This window comes from Pocillopora verrucosa, chromosome 7, assembly GCF_036669915.1.
Source record: "Pocillopora verrucosa isolate sample1 chromosome 7, ASM3666991v2, whole genome shotgun sequence".
Taxonomy (NCBI): Eukaryota; Metazoa; Cnidaria; class Anthozoa; order Scleractinia; family Pocilloporidae; genus Pocillopora; species Pocillopora verrucosa.
In genome coordinates this window covers 24242499-24264901 of record NC_089318.1, presented here as the reverse complement: position 1 = coordinate 24264901, position 22403 = coordinate 24242499, and the positions used below count along the sequence as shown (strand labels likewise).

Below are 22403 nucleotides of genomic sequence, written 5' to 3'. Positions count from 1 at the left end.
AGTATTGTTTGTAAAATGTACCTTTGGCTTAAGAGAGTATTTAAAATTAAAATAACATGTATTGCACACAATGGCGGAGCAATGTACTTTTATAGCAAGTAATTCAGTGTTAACAGCTGAGTTGAAAATGTAAATTAGCCACCTCAGAGTATAAAAAGCTGACGTTTCGAGCGTTAGCCTTTCGTCAGAGCGATTGAAAAAGGGCTAACGCTTGAAACGTCAGCTTTTTTACTCTTTACGGTGGCCAATTTACGTTTTCAGCTCACTCACTAAGTTACCCGCTATACTCTCCCACCGACACAGCACCACAGTTCCTTTAGAAACTTACCCCCTTTATTCAATGTACTCTTATGGTCTAGTTTCAGCATATTTATGAAAGATAGCTGCTGTACATATAGAACGTTTACGCAGAATCCCAATCAATATTATAAGACTTCAAGAAGTTATTTGTATCATACCATAAACATACTGTGTAGCTCAATGAGTCTTGATTGGCTTATGTTGCATATCAATTTAGATTAGAACACTGATCATTCAACTCACTCTCCACTATTAATATGAATTAATAATTAATCTATAATTAGTTATTAATTAATTATTATGTTAGATACTTTGATGTTTAATTGTTATGTTTAATACTATGACAAGTAACCATTTATTTAAACATAAAATCGTTCTATTTTCTTTGTCCATGTCTTATCAAAACATTCTTCATTGCAATGCCAAGCTGTCAATTGACTTTTCAAATGAAAAAACTGTTCATCACACCACATCTCGCTGGAAGCCTGGACTCTAGTGTCCCATCTAGTGTGTCCACTGTCCTCCTGCTCAGCAGTATGACCTTCTTTTTTCATCATTACTTGCCCTTGTATGTGAACCTTGGCTGAGCTTGGATCCCTTTCTTTAATTGTGAAAGTTTCTGTATTAATCTCATCATAAGTGGTGTTTGTATCTTTCAGATTATAACATCCATCGTCCAGGGTGACAGTCAGTTTGTAATTGTCAGAGAGCTGGCCAATTTCAAGATCCCTTGAAAAAGAAAATAAAAAGTGATTACAGCAGGAGTAGGAAGAGAAGGAACCTTCAGAGCAACAAGAAGGATTGTTACCCTATCCCTCTAATAAAGCCTTCTGATAGTCCAAAGATTTAGAGCTAAAAATCTGTACATTCTAATATCTTCAAGGAGCGCATGGAATGGTGAAATTTTCATTTAGCAGCAATTAGCCTTATTTCATTACAGTCTTCTCACTTTTATTCCTAATCAGGATTTATGAGATTACCTTCCCTTATGAGGCATCCTCTGCCATTCAACAGGAAAATTGATGTGTTTATAGTCAGGCAATTCAAAGTCTTTTAGCTGAGCATCCTTTTCACTAACTTCTTGATTTGCAGTTCGGATAGGAATTACTAGCTTGCTCCTACTTCCTGTCTGTATTGATAGACATGACACCTGTGGAGAAGGCCAAACATATGGCCAGTGAACTGAGGAGAGAGACAGGCGAAGTTTATGTCCAGCAGCAACTGTGTAGGCTGTAGAGTCAAGCTTTAACTGTGCATGATAGTTTTTATTAGACTGAAGAGGCTGAATATCTTCTGATGAATGACCACTTATATGGGTCAAATTCAACACTCCTGCAATAAAGACAAATTGTAATGGAGATAAAGCACCTGGACTTCAAACTTTTGCTCAGTTTGTGGGGAGTTGGACTAAACTGTTGCTTGACATTCTGCCCAAGAGAGCTAGTTAAACAGACATCTGATGAAAGGCTAATGCTTTAAATGTCAGCCTCAGAAATTCTCTATGGTGGTCAACATGGTTGATGGTACCCCTCCAGCTTCAAAGTTTCTTTTGAACTTTATCCCCTTCAAAAAGCAGTAAAATAAGTAAATTATGGTACAGTGGCATACAGAATAATTGTTTCCATCTTTCAGCCAAGTAATATTCCCATATTATCATAAAATGTTAAACACCTCCCATAAATGGCTGGATCTGTTTACAGGCACTCTGTGATTTGCCAAGAATGATCAAGTTACTTTTTCAATTAACCTATAAAATGCATGACAAGGAGTGCTCTAATCAGATTTGTGTTGTTCACTATTGCTGTGAAAGACTGAAAGAATTATTCTTAAAAAGCTGGAAGTACTTGGTTCTTCTTGTCTGTTTGTTTCATTCATTCATTGAATTGTTTGTCTGGAAGGTAGATAGTATACCTCTTGTGATTAGTGCAGATTCGCCATTTGGAAACACATCACATAGCCTGGCGGCTACCAGAGCACAGGGCCTGTCAGAACTTAGCTGCAGATGCACCTCAGGAAATCCCACTATAGCAGTAGGTTTATTAAGCGTCACTGTCTCCCAGCACTCAGACAAATTGTCTTCAAATCCCTGCTCAATTGGCAGTTCATCGAGACTAAAAGCCAATGGCAGACCACCCCATGATCCACTAAGAAATGAAGATTTGACAAATACATTGGATTCCACTGATTCTTGGCCGGTGGCTTGTTCATAGTTCTCTGTTGCTAGTGCCAGTCTTTGGTCGTCGTGTAGTATGAATTCTTGTAGCTGAACATTGGGTGAGGGCCAGCAGTCTTCGGCTACCCACCTGCCTGGCCAAATATCTTCCTTGTGTGCCATTGAAATTCCTTCAAGAGAAGAAAGCAACAAGTTTTCTTACCTCCAAAAAATCAACATTCCAAATTCTGTATAAACAAAAGGATTTTTGCTTCATAAATTTGAATAGCTGGCTCGTAAAAAATAAAAATTGACCAAAGGACAGTCAAAACTGTTGGGAGCCTAAGACATCATACCATCCCTCAAGAACATCCTTATTAGAGGTTCCTTCATGACATCAGTGGAAAGGCCCTTTAAATGACAGTCCCACCACCTGACACACTCTTTAAGATGATCTATCCGAGGCCCTGGTGAAGAATCTGCAGGCCATGCATGGGACCATGGCCCTATGAGAGCACGGACAGGACAGTTAAGATGTTCCACCATGCGGAATACTGCATCAGTGTAAAGGTCACTATATCCACCAATCAGAAACACAGGACATTTTATTGAGGTGTAATCCTCAGCTATGGAACCATGCTTCCAGTATGCATCGCGTGACTGATGTGAAAGCCAAATGTGTATCCAGGGTTCACTGGATTTCTTCAGACGATCTAGCCACATTTGTTTCCATCTGTGAATTTAAAGAAGTTGATTCTGATATATATATTTTTTGAGTCAGTATACTTCTTGCTTATTTTTTTCCAGCCCCTGACAATTCTCAGATGAGATAAACTTAGGCCCTACATTTATAGGAATACCAAAGACATTGGTCTTTAAAAAAATCACTAGGCTGAGCTAACTTTTTATAAACCAGTACAAGCTTATATCTTATTTAAAGGAGTACCAGTACGACATAATTTTTTTTACAAAGGGGGAGACTAGGACAAGAGGGGGGCATCAAGACATGAGGTGAGCAGGTAGCAAGAAGAAGACCACCAAGGCTGAAAAAGAGAGGTTATGAAGAACTGGGTGGAGGGCATAGAATGAAGTGGTCACAGCTATAAAGGATAGAGCAAGCTGGAGATAGCAGTGGAACAGCCCTATTCTCTACTAAGAAAACAAAACCATAATAATGACTCTTTTCAATAGCATGCATGTTGAAAGCAAAAAAAAGATTTTGAAAAAAACCTTGGGCCTAAGCTGTCTGGATGAGGAGGACGTGCATTCCATAGGAACATGATGTGAGCCCAAGATAACATTTCCCTGCCAAGGACACAGCCACCACGGTAATGAATGTCATCAGCATATCGGTCATCAGTAGAATATGTAGAGATGATGGTCTTGAGTGCACAAGGTCGTCTGGCAGCTACCTGAAGTCCATTGAATCCCCCCCAGCTTTTACCATACATACCTGACAAAAACAAAATTAATTGTAAAAAAGCAGCACACAGTGGCAGCCAAGTATATCACTGATGTTCTTTCCACATTATTACATTTTTTGTGATCTATTACTATGCAGGCCCACAGCAACCTGGAATTTATTTGTTTCATATGATCAAAGGGGAAATGTTGTATGTAGGAAGATATGTGCTAAATGTGCAGGAACTAAAAGGGTGATTTTGGAACCAGACCTCTTTAGACACTTAAATGGTTGAACCATAGTTACAATCTTAGCTGGTGCACAAGGTGTGGCTTTAAATAATGGACTTTACCAACATCTCCAGTACACCATGGTTGCTGTGAAATCCAGTCAATAACATCACAGCAGTCATCTTGCTCTTGCTTTTCATATTCATCATAATAAAATCCTTCTGAGTCCCCAGATCCCCGCATATCCACACGGACACAAACATAGCCATGAGAGCAGAAATATGAATGGTTCTTTTCATCCCTTGCAGCAGTCCAGTCAATGCGGCGATATGGAAGAAATTCTAGGGAAGGAAAAATTTTAATAGCTGAAATTTGACCTCCTATTTGCAGAAGACATTTTACAATGTGCTGACAAATTGAATGCTTTGAACAGTGCTTAAAAATCCTCACCTAGTACAGCTGGATATTTTCCTTCTTCTGCAGGTAAGTCAGTTTTATTAATTGGTTCTGGAATCCACAGTTTAGCTGCAAGTTTGGTTCCATCTTGCATTGGGATCCACTCTAAGGGGATGCGCTTCACAGTATAGAACATATTGGTTTATGGAATGAAGATTCTAAAATAACCCCTGAAAGTGATTAACATATAAGTTCTCCCTATAATATCCATACATCATTCAACTAACAGGTAACGAGAACACTCAAACTAATCATGTAGAAGTTGTTATCTTGACTAAACATCAAATTCTTATAACTTATTTACAAGGAAATGTGTGCAGCAGCTAGAGGGGAGAATTAACAATTAGACCTTGGGAGGAAAAATTTTGGTGAAGGTTAAAGTGTTGGGGGGGGGGGGGGGGGGTTGGGAGAGGTGATCTCATCAAATGTCCAATTTCAGGCAGGGGCTTAGTAAATGAGCCAGGCCTGCATTTCTCAGATTGATTGAGTGGTGAATCATATTGGATACAATGCAGCAATAGAAATAAAATTTGGTTAAAAAATATATCTTTCAAAGAAAATGTTTAAAACAAACATTGCAGGAAATCAATTGAGTCCATAAATTTGAGATCTAGACCAACAAGTTGAATATATTACTATATACGTAATCAAATGGTTGCGAGATCAAGAGCATGCAAAATTCAATTTTCAGAGAAAAAAAAAAGCACTCACCTTTACGATGGCTCTTTCACCTTTCTTTAGTCTTTGAATTATTTACTTCAGCTTATTTTTGGCAACTTTGCTCAAAATAATTTGATTACATTTACGAGATTACAATATCAGAAATCAGAACATCCAATGTCTTGCTGAAATTCTCGGCTGGGAGGATATAAATATCGCCAACTGCTCCGCTGGTTTTTAGCAAAAGTGAAGCATGTTTATCGGAGAAAACAAAAGTACCAGAAGTAAAGTATTTTCACTGGTCAGTTTACTTCCAAAGATCTCGATCCGATTATAATGGGGTGGAGACTGGAAACCACCAGTTCTCTGTAATAACCATTCTCGTTCCCAGAGCCACTCGAGCACTTTGAAGACCAGATGAAGGTTTAGTGTCATGTTGAAATAGATATTTTCGTATTGCGAAATCTATGTTTGTTATGCTCCTGTGAGCTAGATTAAAATATATGTGGGTGCTATGAGCCACAAATTTGGTTAACAGAAGTAGGCTTTGGCCATCCTTGGCAGCATGTCTTCATGGCAGACTTATGAATGCCTTATTTTGTTTGTCATTGCCTTTTCTTATCTTTTTATGTGTCCTGGAAGTTTCTCTGGATTTTTAAATACACCAGAGCCTGTAAGCATGTTCTCAATAGCGCTGTGGTACTAGGGGTAATGCCTGCGAGAGGTCTGTAAGGGGGCCTGAACCCTGGCACACTCACAAGGCTCCACCGCTCATGCCGCTGGGCCAATCAGAAGTCTGCTCACAGGATATGTACAATACAAACTGACAAAGTATAATAGAGCCTCTGCCATTGTCAGTCAACTCATTGCTAGTAAGGATACTTTTGTGTCCTGGCAAACAGTGCCCTTTATTGCTGACATTGATAAAGGCAGTGAATTTTTTCTTTATGTTGTGTAAAACAAGTTGAGATAGAGCATACTGAACGCATGAAAAACTAACAGTCTTGTTTTATTTATATCTTAATAATCTTGAAGATCACAGCACAATTACAATCATTAATTACATTAGAATTTCACTTGTTGCTGGCTTTTTGTCCGTCAGTCTTTTTTCCTGAAATACAAAGATACGATAATCAGTTGATTTCAAAACAAACACAAGACGTGTTGCCTTAACCTTTGTACAGTGCTGTCCAATCCTGATAAAGAATCCACAACCCATGAACCAAAGAATACCCAGGGGTTCATTACAAGAAAGGTCAGGTAAGGAAAAAGAAATGGACTTAATGTTGACCTGTAAAGGCTGTGAAAAAAATTTGTGTGGTATAAATGAATGCTTAACTAACTTTTATCCTTGTGATTCCAAGACAACTTGATGGTTGAATCTTGGCCTTATAGCATTCAGAAAAGAGCATTTTGTTTTCAATAAGGATATTTTAGCCTCCTAGGTTTATAGCAGCCATAAGTGCATTGTATTTCATAGACTTGTTTGTTTGGTTGTTTATTCCTTTCCCACATTAATCAGATCAACATTCGTGATCTTAAAGGGTTGCAGTGAAAAAAGATCCTTCATTAGACATTCAAACACTTGAGTAGAGCTAGCAATGCGTAGATATACCACTCATTTCAATTCATTCAGAATAAATTAGAGTCAATTTTAGGCAGCAGTTACCTTGATTCTGTTTCTTCCCGCATCCTTCGAACCTGTTTCATACCTACACGTTTGGCAAACCTAAAAAAATAAAATGTACAGGAGTTACTTGCACAATATTGTACAAGTATCATAATTTTCCGAGTAGAAAGGAAAGTAAAACATTCCAATGGACAGTTTCAGTAGTGAAAATCTCATGGTGGAAATCTATGTGCAAGAACAGCTATGGCACCCCAAACCCTCCCCCCTTCCCCCCCAACCCCTTTCTTTCACAAGACACACTGACTTACCAATCATATAGTACAGGACAGTACTGACTGATGTAGATAAATAGCAGGACAGGGTTTGGAGAAATCCAGACTTCATCAAGCTTGTTAGCCATCGCCACAGTCATAAGGTGAGCACATCTTGCTGGTTGCATTCTCTTACTGTCCCGTTGAACTGTTGCTTTCTCTTTAAATTGCTACACAGACAAAATTTACTGTTTCAATTTAGTTAACAAATGAACCCCCAAGCTCCCAAGAGTTAAAGAAAGAAATTTCTGTGCACCATAACAGTACATATCCACATAGAAAAGTGATGAGAAGAACTGTTATGTCCACTGAGGAAAATGTTTAATTCCACCCCATATTCCCAGAGACTCAACCACAAAAATATTTAAAGCACAAAGATAATTGACATGGAGATCTTAAGAGTACAAGGTTTAACAGGCTTGTCTGCAAGGAAAATTTTTACTTCTTACTACCTGAAAAAAGAGATTATCTATCTTAAAACAACAGAGATAGAAGAAAAATTCTTGGTTGAAAGAATACCCTTTGCTGTTGCTTGAATCTTTCAATTGCTCTCACAAAGGGCTAATACTTGAAGTGTTAGCTTTTAAACTCTTTATGGTGGCCAATTTTAGTTATCAACTTAGTTGATAATACTAAATTACCCTGATTCTTTCATACCTTGTTTACATCTTCAGTGAAGGCATTTGCCACAACATCTGTTTGAACAGGACCAGGGCATACCAGTGTCACACCAATGCCATGTTCATTCACCTCCATGCGTAATGTGTTGTAGTAACCCTGGTGAGTCACAACAGTAACCATCAATTATCTTTACCTCAAGAAGGATAACTTTAATTACAAAATATGCACCTGTTAAAGGTTGTTATAACCAATTATTTTTTCACAGCATTAATCACCAGCTAGTCAAGGACAAATTTCATAAATACCAAAACAAACAAACCACCCCCATGAAAGTAATAACCCTAAAAAGTTGACAAAAAGATTTCCTCCTCTTAGCAATTCCTAGAGGAAGCAACCCTTCAACCTTTTGTTGGGCTAAGGACCCTTCAACACAACAAAATATTATTTACTAAAGGAAACCTGATATGGTGCCAAGTGATAAGAACAGATCATTTCTGTTTTCTCTTTATGTGTAGGTCAGACAAACTACAGAACTATTAAGCCAAACATTACTAGATTCTTGAACTTTGATCGAAGCTGTTGTAGGTTTGTTAAATGCAAGAAGAAGCAACTTGAAAGTCCCAATCCCTGTTAAAAAATTATAAAATCTAAAAGTACAAAAAGGCTCTTCATTTAGGTAATTTTTGGTTACCATGATTATGTACAAACCTGAATAGCATATTTAGTTGCACTGTATGTAGCTTGTCCTGGAGAACCTGTAAATAGGTGTAAAATAAGGGGAATAGTTAGAACAACAACCAAGAGCACAGTAACCAATAATTATAAAGATATAATATAATTATATAAATATAATATAAGATAAAAATCCAAACCTTGACTGACAATTCATTTGTGACTCTTATGCAAAAATATATCTCAAGTGAACAACATTAACAACTGCTATACAGGTTATCATGATTGTCACCATAGGTCCTCTTTATAACAATATTTTCACTGCTGGCATAAGATCATCACTTTCCTTAATGCATCTACCTCAGTAGTATAAAAAGTAAAAATTGTGACACAGTGAGTAATAATATTTATCACATACCAACTTTGCCAGCCACACTGCTTGTAACAATGATCTGTCCTGTTTTGTGCTTGATCATGTGTGGTAATACTACCTTCGTCAATGAAATTTGTCCAAGGACATTTATAGTCATCATTGCTTTGTCAACCTCCACACCAGGAGTGTCCAGTACAAGACCACGCTGGGATCGGCCACTATTGTTGACCAGAATATCAATCTGTAAGGTGAAAAGTTCTATTTCACACAGGGAAGATATGTTTTCAAGATACATTATTTTGTAAGAAAAGGGAAAGAGGAAAGCAAAGTCTCTGCAACCTATTTCTCTTAATGGTTTTTTGCAAAGACACTGAGTGATATGGTGTAAATAACATTGATGTCTGCACTCTCCCTAGAGGGGTTGATAATTGAATTAACATGCCAACCCTAAAATTGCAGGGGCAGATCCAGGATTTTTCTCTGGACATTTTGCACCACCAAGGAATGACACAACTGATGTCTGCTATGACGAATAGAAGGACTTATGTTTAGAATGTTAGTGCCAAACTGCCATTTGACATGGGCTTAAATATCAATTCTTCATTTTTTTCTTCCATTTTACTTAACACCAATAAATCACAAAGTTTTTATCTTCACAACACAAGTTACATAAGAAAACTGAAGGTCATCTAAGGTGGGGTGTGCACCCCCTGCACTGCTCCCCTCAATCTATCCTTGCACAGTTACAATGAAAACCTGCCTTTAAGACCTGCACTTAGTTGAAAAAGCCTTGGAAAGAAAGCAAATTTATTTTTGAGTCCTGTAATTTGGAAAAGGGAGACTACCAGTAGTATACATTAATATGTTGGACTGCATATCAAAACCCCTGGATTCAAGTTTTAGTGAGGTCACTGTTTTGTGATCTAAGGTAAGCCCCTTTCCTCTCACAGTGAGTCTCCCCACCCTAAAGTATAAATGGATCCCTGCAGACTTGCAAGGAAACCTGAAAAACTCATGGAGAACGGAGGTAACCCTGGGATGGACTAGCATCCTATCTAGTATAATATAGAAATACTCCTTATTGCTTCATAAATCATGTGATGCTCCTGCTTGATGGGTCTTCTGCCTCATAATCTATCTTTTTCTTAACTAATGGTGAATTCCTAATTGGTGATATAGCTGAAAAAGTCCACAGTAAATTTATTTCATTTTAAATTACATCAGATCACATTTTGAATCATATTTAATTCACTGACCCTCTGAAAGTGATCCATAACAGCTTGAGCATGGTCCTTATGTGAATTATAATCTGTGACATCCATTGGAAGAACTAAAACATCAATAGCAGGTGACTTCTCCCCTGCCAGAACTGACAAAAAAAATTTAAAAACTGCAGTTTATCAAATAGCACCAATATCAGTTTCAATGCGATGACTTTGAGGTCCCATCCACATTTAGATAGACAAATTTGAGGTTAAGTGACAGAGAAATTATGTGCTTCAGGCTTTTAACTTGCATTTGAAAAAAATTAGAGAAAAAATTAGCCTGAAAAAATGCAGGCTTCTTTGCCTTCTTTTTCTATAATTTCTTTCATTAACAGTAATTTTAATTCACCTGTAAGAATTATTTTATTATTTGTCTTTATTTACATGTCAAATTGTATTTCTTTTATATTATTTGTGTTCAGATTTCTTGAGAGGAGGCAAAACCTTCCTGACTTAGTTGGTAGGCCAAGTTGATAGCAACATTCAACCACACTTGGAAGTCATGGGTTTCAATCTGGTTAGGTTTCTTTTTCTGCTGCTTCTTCCATTGCAATTTAGCTTAGAGGATCGCATCATTACTTTTTATAATCCAAAGGTCGCGTTGGCAAGCACCCCACCTGACTCAAGAGAGGGTAAGGTCTATAATCCGTACCAACCTAGAAGAGCTATGATATGAATAAACGAAGTGCCTTGTTTGGGATTAGAAATATATAATGAGCTTACCAATGCATTTTGCCTTTACCCTTTCTAGTTCTTCCTTTCTTCTTGCAGACAGCACCAATTTACAGCCGCATTTTGCCAGCTCATAAGCCAGGTTTTCCCCAATACCACTCGACGCCCCTGTGATCCAAACCACTTTACCGCGAAGTTTTTCCTCCGGTTTAGCCCCAAACTGCTCGTGGAATTTGAGAATAAAATCACAGTCCAGGACAAAGATTATAATCAGAATTACAGCGAGGATTGCTACGAAGAGGAACATGTTTGGTGGGCCTAAAATGTGTCTTTTCTTCCGCAGGTAAGTTCTATCTTCCCTCGTGACGAGTGATTGTGGTGTACTGATCTATGTACGGGAGAGGGAATTTTCGGCTTAATGTTAGTGTCTGAGCAACTGCGCACCTACCCTTCCCCTAACCTAACATTACCTCTAACAAAGTTGTTATCATTGTTGGTGTCTTTTTGTTGTTTCTGCTTTCTATTTATTTGTTTGTCTTTCCCCATTTTTTTTTTCTATTTCTGTTGTTTTTTTGTTTATTTATTTATTTATTTTTTAACATTGTAGCTGGCTTAGGGGAGGGGTAGGTACGCAGATGTCATATACTGATAGAGATATGCAAACGACGTCAGGCCTGTCGTGACATTATGCTTGTTCTTATACGACGTACACAGATCTTAAGTGAAAAGCAAGATGGCGCAAAATTGTACGGAGTTTCTGTAACGTCGTTTTTGTTAATAATAACCGAAATTTTAGCTTCTTCAACCATTTTGAGATCATGAGGACCTTGTTAACTTCAAGATTTTTTCTAAGAAATGATTGTTTAGCCTTGCGGTGGAGGAGAAATGTACCACCTTTAGTACAGCAGACAAAATTCACTGTGACAACTTGGAGTCCATTAGCTACAGCTTTTAATTCTCCCCACCCTAAACAGGACCGGTGTTTAGAGCCAACTGGTCTTTTTAGTGTGCAAGAGTTGACTAGTTCGTCTGGATTTTTAGTTCTAAAAAATCGAGCCTTGTCAGAAGGTGTTAAAATTGTTAACGAGGTGTTGGAGTCAAACCCAACCCCTCGGTTAGTGGGGCTGTTTGATAAGCTGTCTGATACTCTGTGTGCCGCGGCTGATTTGGCAGAATTTGTGAGATTGACACATCCAGATGATCAGGTTAGAGGAGCAGCAGAAGACACTTCGAGGGGCATAAGTGGCTATGTGGAAGAGCTTAACACCAATCCTGGTCTTTACAATGCATTGAGGAAGCTTCTCTCCACTGACACACATCAGATGAATGAGGAAACAAGAAGAGTTGGGGAGTTATTTTTATTTGATTTTGAACAGAGTGGTATTCACCTAGAGGAAGTGAAACGCAGGCATTTTGTTGAGCTTCAGGAGGCTTTGTTAGTTATTGGTGCACAGTTCTCTCATGCTGCAGCATCTCCTGTTCAAGTTCCAATCTCCCATTTGCCATTGGGTGATGAACTTGCTCGTATCTACCCAGTGGATGGTGATCATGTCTTTATAGACTCTGCATTTCTGGACTCTAATAATGAGAAGTTACGTGAATTGGCATATTTGACCTGCTTGAAGCCAGTAGAATCACAATGCAAAACTCTGGATTTACTTCTTACCTTGCGCCATCAACTTGCTCAGCTGGTAAGCTATCCAAGCTATTCTCATCGTGCATTAACTGGAACAATGGCAAAATCTCCAGAAAATGTCATGGACTTTTTAAAACAAGCTGCAAATGTACTTCTCAAACCAGCACATACGGAAATGCAATTATTGACCAGGTTGAAGAGAGAGATGACAAAAGATCAAGACTTAAAGGAAATCCTGCCATGGGATCTGCACTACTACTCAGGTATAGCTAAATATCAATCAGCAAAGATAAACAGTTCATCTATATCAGCATACTTTCCACTAGGAGCTTGCATGGATGGGTTGGATTTGTTATTCAGGGCTCTGTTTGGAATAACATTAGAAGCTCAGGAACCAGCTGAGGGAGAATTGTGGTCTTCTGATGTCCAAAAATTGGGTGTGGTACATGAGACAGAGGGACTCCTGGGTTACATCTATTGTGACTTCTTCAACAGAGCAGAGAAATTACAGCAAGATTCACACTTTACTATAAGAGGTAGGATACATGTAGAAATACAATGACTTTAGCAAATGCATCCTAGATTTTTAAGATTTAGTTACTTAACCAGTGGTTTCTGAAATACATGAAGAAATGACGTGAGTATCTGTTTACAATGGTAACAACCGATGTAAATTAAAATTAAACAAAGAAAGGACAGCAAGAAGATACCTGGCAGTTAGGATACTTATACAAAGTGACTTATAGATACTCTAAAAATCTGACTCATAATTGACTGGTGAAGAAACTTAAATGTTAATGCTGCACAGAGATTGGAAACTAGGAAACTTTTAAAAGACATGGCTACAATTCCCTCTCATAAGTCTTTGATTTCTTGTAGGTAGCTTAGAATCCAGCTGTGTCTATATTGTGACTATTTTCAAGTTTGTTTCCATCTTGTATTTCTCAATATCTGTGCTCAAGAAATTTTGCCAAATTATCACTTTCAAGGCTTTCTGAGCTTTGTCTGTTTAGTGTAGAAAAGTGTGAGCTCAGAGTGATAAATCAGAATATTTTGGCTGACAACAGAGCTAACACACTGACAGCAAGAAGTACGCCATACATGTATATCTACTTCTGTTAGCTAAACTTGTGTTAAGCTGTTAAGCACATCTCTTTCTTTAAAGTGACTGCAAAGAAGCAGTGCTTCTTATCCTTGATGACTCCTTCACTGGAAGAGAGTCTTTCAGGAAATTACTGGTACTAATTAATTATTTAATTATATAATTGCAGAATAAATTTTTTGTTCTATGAATTAATGAACACAGCAAGCTAAAGTTTTGCTTTCATGTTGTATCTGTGAAAGTTTATTGTACTTAGTGCATTAGTATTGTCTTTATCTCACTTCTAGGTGGTCGAGAACTTGATGATGGATCCTACCAGCTTCCCATTGTTGTTGTGGTGTGCAACTTTCCTTCCCCTGGGGTGTCTTCCCCTCCACTTCTCAGTCATAGCATGGTAGAAAACTTGTTTCATGAAATGGGTCATGCGATGCATTCCATGCTGGCCCGCACTCAGTATCAACATGTGACAGGTACCAGGTGTTCCACAGACTTTGCTGAGGTTCCTTCAGTACTCATGGAGTACTTTGCATGGGACCCAAGAGTGTTAATGAAGTTTGCCCGTCATCATAAAACTGGGCAAAGCCTGCCAGAGGAATTTGCACAGCGCCTCTGTCAAGGGCGGACAATGTTTGGAGCTTTGGAGATGCAGCGGCAGGTTCTCTATGCAATGATTGATCAGATTTATCACAGTAAGCACCCATTAGATGGATCTACTACAGATATTCTTGCACAAGTTCAAGAGAAGTACACACTGATACCACATGCACCAGGTAGGTTGTGTGTGTGTGTGTGTGTGTGTAGGTTTTAAAAACAGACTTAAGTGGCTTTTATTGTCAGCAATAGTCCCAATACTTTAATTTCCAATTGAAACTTTGCCGTGATTGGTTCAAATTAGACACAATCTGTGGTTCTTTTGTTGATATCTCTCCATATGCATACAATTGGGTGAATACATTAAGCAACTGACTCAGCATGAGCCAGCATTTTGGACATTGTAACTGCCCTTTGTCAAGACTTTTTAATAAGATGGTAATTTCACTGTAAGGTTGTGCAGCTGGCAAAGTACTGTACATTAGGGCAGGATAACCCAAAATTTGTTATCAGTTGTGAGAAAACCTCCATTGATTGTCAGCTGTGATACGATCTTTTCTAAGGCAAGTTGAAAATTTTTAAATTGCTAAATGAGCCAGGAGGCCCATCCTGCTTCCAGTAACAATTGACAATTAATTGGAAATCTGTGGTACTACTAAGTGAAAAGAAGCAGAGTGAGAATGAGGTGTCTTGCCAAAGAACACAGCACAGTGACACCTGCCTGGGCTAAATATGAACATCTTGATCCAGTCCACTACTCTAACCACCAGGTCACAATTTTCTCTTTTAACCCTTCTCACCATAACAGAATAATATATATTCTCCACACTCTTCTCTTTACATTTGTTTCAGTTGTGACAATGAGAATTAGTTAAACAATCAAAGCTTCTTATATTATTGGCAATCTTTTCCTTTATTCTCATGATTGGGTAGTATTACTGTAGGGACAAATTAGTTACTAGTCACTCTAAGGTTTAAATGGTTAAGCCACAAAAGGTGTTGGTTAAGTCAAATCGTAGAGCTCTCTTTTAAAATATTCCAGGAGTAGTACATTAGCTGGGCAAAGAATACACTTTATTGCATTCAAAGGCTGAGTACTCTACCAGAAATCTGCCCAAAAGTGTCCACTGTCTCCTTTTGGCTGACACCAACCTGAGAAGGTTCCAATTCTCAAGTTCATTTCTGGTACATGATCCTCCTTTTGAATCATATAATTTTAGGGACAGCTTGGCAACAGAGGTTCAGCCATCTCAATGGTTATGGAGCAAAGTATTATTCATACTTGTGGTCCAGAGCTGTAGCATCACGTATCTGGCATCAGTGCTTTGCCAATGATCCTTTTTCACGAGAAATGGGTGAAAGATATCGTCACACTATGCTGGCTTATGGAGGTGGAAGAGAACCAAATTTCCTTGTTGAGGACATGCTGGAGAAGAAATTTACCACTAGCGACCTGTTGCAGTCATTGCTGGATGATCTGAAATCCTCAAATCCATTTTTTCAATCTTAACTTTATGTGAAGTTTGAACTATTTTTGTCACAGCTTAGAGTTGCTATCAGTTGTAGCTATCAGACTAGGATGGCAAGGTTGTGATGGCCTGTGCTAAAACCTGGAAAACCAGAACATGCTGGAACATGCCAGAACATCCAACAATGTGCCAGAACATGCTGGAACATGCTGGAACATGCTGGAACAGCAGAACATGCTGGAACATTGTGGAATTTCAAAAAAATAAGAATAAACATAAAAATTTGATAAAAATAGTTTTAAAAAACGTCAAAAACTTCAGTCTTTGATAATCTTTCTTTCTTTGTTTTCTTTGTGACAATTGCCAGGCAGTGATAATTGCCTGACAGCTGGGCATGGTCTCAAATAGACTAAATGCCCTGCAGTCAGAAATTTTCCCAAAAGGTTCTTTCAAACTTCTTGAGAATATCAAATGTTTGTTTAAGAATGTCAAGCCATTCCAAAAATTAGTTTGCTGTTCTAGTGGATAAATGTTCTGAGCTTGTGCATACTGCAATATTGCATGGTTGTTGACACCCAGAATTCTACACTTCTGGTCAGACAGCCAGGCATGGTCTCAAATGGACTTAAGGTCCAGCAGTCAGAAATTTTTACTACCAAACCAGGTTTTAACTGCTATGTATGTCACATCTTTGTATCTTGGTAATAAACACTTGGAATTGTTACATGTGGTATTTGTGCATTTGTTTTGTTGAGCACTGTAAGCTAATCTATGTAGCCATCATTACATGATGTTACCCCGTGACTCTCTGGAAGTCACAGGTTCTTACAGGTTAACTGCCAGTCTTTATCAGGTGATTAGGTTGAATGATTAGGCATGGCTATCTGAAATGTAGTATATTGTTTGATTGTGAGAAATTCACTTAAACATTCAGTGATCATAATCAGGATAAACAATCATATCTTTGATTTACAACTTACTTTGTACTCAACCTACAAAATGCAACTGCCCTGGCCTTTTGACTCAAATCAATTTTATTCCAACTGCATTCCAAAAGAACTTAAAAATTATTATCTTGAATTGCTGTGTAACAGCTATTATTTGCATTTAGAAATCAACCACAACAATCTGACCACCTCATCCTTCTGTCCAGATCTAGAGCTTAGACTTCTTTTACAAATGGAGGGCCTGAATGCCTTTCTCCTATAATTTATTCATAAATACAAGCCTTTCTGGTCAGGACGAGCGTTAAAGAACAGTTCAATTTTCATTCAAAGGCTTAAGGAGGTTTATTTTTATGCACCTAAAAGGATAATAATCATGAACACCAAATTAAAGGTCTATAAATGACATCACGTGACCCTGGTCTTAATTCTCCCAGGGGGTTTTTCCTCTTTTTGTTATTCTTTCCTACCCCATGAGTTGTATTGGGTAAGTTTGCATCGGAAAGACTGAGCTGTCTTTATTGCTGCTTTATCTTAATCTTAACAAGATACATGAAAAAATTAGTCGGTTCTGATTGGTTACAATGAATGTGGTTTTTAAGGTAATTCAATGCAGAAGAGGGTTAATTCAGTGCAAAGAAGTAACAAACCAGACTGAATAATTCCTTGAACTGTTTAGCCGGACTTTGAACCTTTTTGCGCCTTAAAGATGTGAAAATATCATTGTATATTATTGTTTTGATCGTAAGCGGTTGTTTTGACCAAACGCACGGTTTGAATAATTATTTTTGCACTTGATACGCGCACTTTGCTTCTTTGCTTCTGCATCACTATAATAAGCTATCTCGTATTTTTCCATGTATACTATTAATACGTAATCACAATTTTTCCCGTGCAATTTGGAATAAATAAGCACTTGTAAAGTCAGTCGTTGAAAATATTTACTCGTGCTTATTTATTCCAAATTGCACTCGAAATCATGTGATTACCTCTACTTATCAACTTACTTTTTATTGTTTCCATTCTTATTCTATAGTCGCGTTGTTGAAAAAAGCCTCTATTCTTAACTAACTTTGAGGGGAACTAAGAAAAGGTTATCTCGCCCTCTCTCCGCCCCTTCGCCGCCCACTTTTTTCGATGGCACTTAACCGGTAAACCTCACTCCAGGTTGAACAGTAAAATTATTTGGAGCATTTTCGGCTATTTTCACCATACCAACGCGTGGAATATATTTGTAAGAAGATGCATAGACATTGTAGCTCCATTTTTAGTAATAACTAATAATTTTCTTTACACGATCACTGCACAAAATCGTTCCCTGCCTCTCCCATAGAAGTCTTTGTAATTAGTAATGTTATTTCCCGATCTGACAGCTATTGTCTTGTGTACGAATCAAATCTCATTATTCATCCTCAATGCTTGCTGGGGTGGTTGAACCATCGAATCACTCACGGTTATTTCTTCTACACACGTGCCCTTCTCCTCACCGAAGCAGCTATCATAAAGAACTCGCTCTCTGGTACAGCAGTTTGTTAGTGCAGTCATGGCCAGACCAAAGGTTTATTTCGATATTTCCATTGATGGAGCGCCAGCCGGACGTATTGTGTTTGAGGTTTGTGGAACAAACTAGGCGCTTGACTATGTGAGCGTTTAACACGCGACGACTAAATCCGACGATAATAGCGAAAGAGAAAATTGACAGGAAACCGGAAAAAGCATCGTTTGAAATATCTTAATCAGAATTCTGCGTCGAAAAAGCATGGAAACTTACTAATTGAAGAATCAATGCTCCTTATCTTTTGTCAACGTAAGGCAAGACGAATTATATATGCTGATGATAGGTTCAGCTGTTTTGCTCAACTCTTTAATCTATTGCTCCTCACGGACTGAGGAGTTGCCACAGCGAGATATATACATATATAGATCGATCTACGATATTTTAACTTATATATCCTCTAACACGAGTACAATTACTTTACATCTTTGCCTTGCAGCTTAGAGCCGATGTAGTTCCGAAGACTGCAGGTATGTTATTACAACAACTAGTTTGAACACCTTCAGGTAGCATTTTGTTCTTTCATTCTCGAGGGGCGCTTGAAATCCGAAGGAAGGCGCGAGATGAAGAGTTTGTTCAGTCGCAAACCAAGGACGTTCTGCAAATGATCTAAATCGCCAATTTAACACCTTTTCATGCAATAAATTGTTTAAAAAAACCCAAGAAAAATTTCCGCACAGCCCCATACTTAATTATGCATGCACATCTTACTGGTGATACACTGAATAATAAAGCCCCATATATGGATGTATAATGATGTATGGGGCTGTGCGGAAATTTTGCCCATGTGTTTACCAATCTGTTGATCGTTGAGGGTACCTTCGGTGAAGCACACCGTAAAATTGTATTTGTATTGGCCACAGGACACGCTCACAAGTAATGACATCGCCTGAATATTTGAAATAGAGAGGAAATTTACGGTAATATCCAAAAGCATTTTATTATACACTTACTGAGAGAAGAAGAACCCTGATAACTTACAATAGGTGGTAGTGTTAATCTTTAACAATTGCTGGGATCTCCTGTTAGAGTAACAACGAAGTGGATTGTTAAAACTAACTAATCATCTCCATTTTTCAGAGAACTTCCGTGCTTTGTGTACTGGAGAGAAAGGGTTTGGGTTCAAGGAGAGTAAATTTCATCGTATTATTCCAGGCTTCATGTGCCAGGTTAGTTTTTCCTAGGGAAACAAATTTTTAATTTCTGTCTTTATTCAAGGGCTCAGCTTTGGCAATTTAGCTTAACCCTCTACACTCTAAGCATCAGTAAGCATATTCTCCATACTGTTCTGCACTCCTTTCCTAAGATGCTGAAAAGGAGATTTTATTTAACAATCAAGAGCTTCTTTGGTTGGTGATCATTTCCTTTATTCTCGTGACCTCAATATGTGATACAGGGGAGATGTTGTAAGGAGAAATTAGACCCCTGAGATCACTCCAATGGGTCAAATAGTTTAACCCTTTAACTCCTATGAGTGACCAAGACAGAATTTCTCCTTACAATATCAACACAATATCAAGCAGACAAGTGATGAGAATAAATAAAAATATTAATTAGGGAATTATTAGTTGATGCAATACCAAATTCTCAAAACTAACATCACAAGAACTATTTGGCAAACAGTAAGGAGAATTACTAAGGAGATCTTGGGAGTTAAAGGGTTAAAGATCTCATTCTGTCAAAAATTCCTGTGGAGTCTCCAAAAGCATCAAAACTCTGGCTCCATTTTCAAAGTGTATTCCTTTTTGTCATTTTGTCCTTAAATCTCCTAGGGTGGAGATTTCACCAGAGGAAATGGAACTGGGGGCAAGTCCATTTACGGTGAAAAATTTGCAGATGAAAATTTTTCGCTGAAACACACTGGTGAAGGTTAGTTATGTTGTTACCTTGTGAAGGTCATTTTTTTAATTTTAAAAGTTTATGTTTAATAAAGTTACTGCTTTTGTCATTACTTAAGTCAACCATCTCCAGCAATCATTCTTTAAGTGACCACTTCATTGAAACAACTACTTTGTAAATACTGTTTAATTCTTTTTCCCCTTTAATCTTCATTAGATTTATTTGTTGCAAGAATAGGGCAAAATGTAATTTCCATTGATACTTCATAAGCATTTGTATGGTATTAACCTGTGTATAATATGCACTGTATTTCATCTATAAAAATTACCATCAAAGTTGTAGTGTGTATTATGCACAGATTCTACTGTTTGTCAGGTGTGTTTTAATTTGCATACGTTAAAAACACAACCAAAAAAGTAACAAAAGCTTGATAATAATTGGTCTTTATTAGCTTAAGTTTAATAATCTACCAGGGAAACATTTTCAATTTCGATCCATGAAAAGATTTAGTGGAGTATTTAGCAAACAGCTGACAAGATAAACATCATGATCACACTGTATTACTTTCATCACAAGCAATCAGAAATTCAGTATGGAAACAAAACTTACCATGGCTAAACGTTAAAGCTACACAGTGTCTGAAAAGCTCAGAATTATCCAGTTTGCAGAGCAAAATGGAAACTGTGCTGCTGAATGAGAATTTGGAGTCTTGGAATGTTTAGTCAGGTTGTGGTGAAAAAGTAAAGAGAACTTGGAAAATATGCCTTGGCTCAAACAGGCAAACCATGGTAAGAAAGCTGCATGGCTTGAGTTGGAAATGAATATATAAGCCTGGATTACATTTTGCTGTGAAAACTTTTTTTTCTGAAAAATTTGGTTAAAAACAAGGGTGTGTATTATACATGGGCGCATATTATACACAGGTAAATACTGTAAACAGGCACTCATGACGAATAGCACATTCTTCAGTTGTCAGATGGAAAAAATGGATCTTTGAAATGTTTTATTTAAAAGGTGTTTGCCTCACAGCCAAATATGAGAATGCAAATGTTTAAGATACTATTTTACTGGAGGAATTTACTGGAGGAACACATAAAGAATATATATACATTTATTTTCAGGGAGCTTAAAAAACTTCCATGCTCTCTGAACGAGCTCTGAGTATGCTAACCAAACTTGCTCTCCTTTTTAACCCAATTTATTTATCCTTGAGGTTCAAACCTCAGCAAAGACAATTAAGTTAAGTTTCTTCATGGAATGCATGCATTAGGTCTGGTCATTTGAAGCACTGGCTTAAAACATTTCACAGAGTGATAATTAACAAAGAACATAATTAGTAATTAGTAACCATTAATTAGCCTTTCTCTAGATCTAGGCAATTCAGAAAGCCACAAAATTCTATAACAAAAATTTTTCTTTCAAATCAACACTCTCAATCCCCATTGTATCAACAAGTGCTTTTCATTCAACTAATTTATTCTTGTTTTTTCACACAAGCCACAATTCCTCCAATCGCTCTGACAAAGGGCTACTGATCAAAACGTCAGCTTTTAAACTCTTTACAGTGGCCAATTTACATTATCAACTCAGTTGACAATACCAAATTACCCTGTTATATTCTCCCACCAATGCAGCACCATAGTTTCTCAGAAACTTACTCTTTTCATGCATAATTAATTGTTTGCCTGTGAAAAGCCTAATCTTTGTTGCATCCTTGACTAAGATCCAGATAACAGTTATATTCATTCATTGTTAGTCTTACATTCTATGCTTTTTTTCTATAACTCGAACCCTGCCAAAAGAGCAGTTTTAAATCAAGCTTGGAAAGAAATCCATGATAACTTTGGTTTTGCTTAACTTTGGTCTGTGATTGGTCCAGGAAACTTGCTGATCTCAACCTTAACTTCCATTGGCTACTGTGATTACTGTGGTTTTGGCTTTTCAAAACTCAACCGAAAACTGCTCTGACTAGTTTGTTAATCGAATAATACCCCCAAGTTTACATTACATCCTTCTTCTCGTCACTGGTTCTATAATGCTACAATATTCTGGCACCAATCCCTGAGCATACAGTGGCGAAATCAGTTTTTTCAGGGATTACTTTCCAAACCCAAGTATTCTGCAATCTGTTGTTAATCTGTATTAAACAGTATAGTTTCTATTCACTCTTTCCTGTATACTTTTCTTTCTTTTAGGAATTCTATCCATGGCAAATGCTGGTCCAAACACAAATGGGTCTCAGTTCTTCATTTGCACGGCGAAAACCTCTCATTTGGATGGGAAGCATGTGGTGTTTGGAATGGTGGTGGAGGGAATGGATGTTGTAACGAAAATGGAGGGTGTTGGTTCCCGTTCAGGCAAAACTAGTAAGACAGTGGTCATCGCTAATTGTGGTCAGCTGTCATGAAAATTCTGCTCTTCATAGTAAAACTGTAAAACAGTAGTTTGTAAGAAATAAACTTTCATGCTCCTTTGCAGTTTGGGTTTGACTTGTTTGTTTATTATCATTGTTTCACCAGGCTG

General features: G+C 37.7%; 4 protein-coding genes across 4 annotated transcripts; 2 read left to right on the top strand and 2 right to left on the bottom strand.

The window, feature by feature from the left end:
- On the bottom strand, positions 1-5519 carry LOC131792065 (cocaine esterase). Its single transcript, XM_059109427.2, has 8 exons — positions 5252-5519; positions 4535-4710; positions 4207-4425; positions 3683-3905; positions 2809-3185; positions 2212-2643; positions 1281-1632; positions 1-1029 (listed from the first exon to the last, which is right to left on the bottom strand). The coding sequence occupies exons 2-8, from the start codon at positions 4674-4676 to the stop codon at positions 660-662; spliced, it is 2115 nt and encodes a 704-aa protein (XP_058965410.2). The 5' UTR covers positions 4677-4710; positions 5252-5519; the 3' UTR covers positions 1-659.
- A 671-nt stretch (positions 5520-6190) lies between these two features.
- On the bottom strand, positions 6191-11137 carry LOC131792126 (dehydrogenase/reductase SDR family member 7). Its single transcript, XM_059109500.2, has 8 exons — positions 10796-11137; positions 10064-10176; positions 8853-9048; positions 8471-8517; positions 7799-7918; positions 7139-7311; positions 6870-6929; positions 6191-6311 (listed from the first exon to the last, which is right to left on the bottom strand). The coding sequence occupies exons 1-8, from the start codon at positions 11049-11051 to the stop codon at positions 6299-6301; spliced, it is 978 nt and encodes a 325-aa protein (XP_058965483.2). The 5' UTR covers positions 11052-11137; the 3' UTR covers positions 6191-6298.
- A 335-nt stretch (positions 11138-11472) lies between these two features.
- On the top strand, positions 11473-16266 carry LOC131792004 (mitochondrial intermediate peptidase). The gene is made up of 3 exons (XM_059109365.2): positions 11473-12916; positions 13770-14252; positions 15294-16266. Exons 1-3 carry the CDS (start codon positions 11563-11565, stop codon positions 15581-15583), a joined length of 2127 nt encoding a protein of 708 aa, XP_058965348.2. The 5' UTR covers positions 11473-11562; the 3' UTR covers positions 15584-16266.
- A 1650-nt stretch (positions 16267-17916) lies between these two features.
- Positions 17917-22357, top strand: LOC131792005 (peptidyl-prolyl cis-trans isomerase). The gene is made up of 5 exons (XM_059109366.2): positions 17917-18098; positions 18481-18511; positions 19122-19210; positions 19814-19910; positions 22076-22357. Exons 1-5 carry the CDS (start codon positions 18030-18032, stop codon positions 22285-22287), a joined length of 498 nt encoding a protein of 165 aa, XP_058965349.2. The 5' UTR covers positions 17917-18029; the 3' UTR covers positions 22288-22357.
- The last annotated feature ends 46 nt before the right edge of the window (positions 22358-22403 follow it).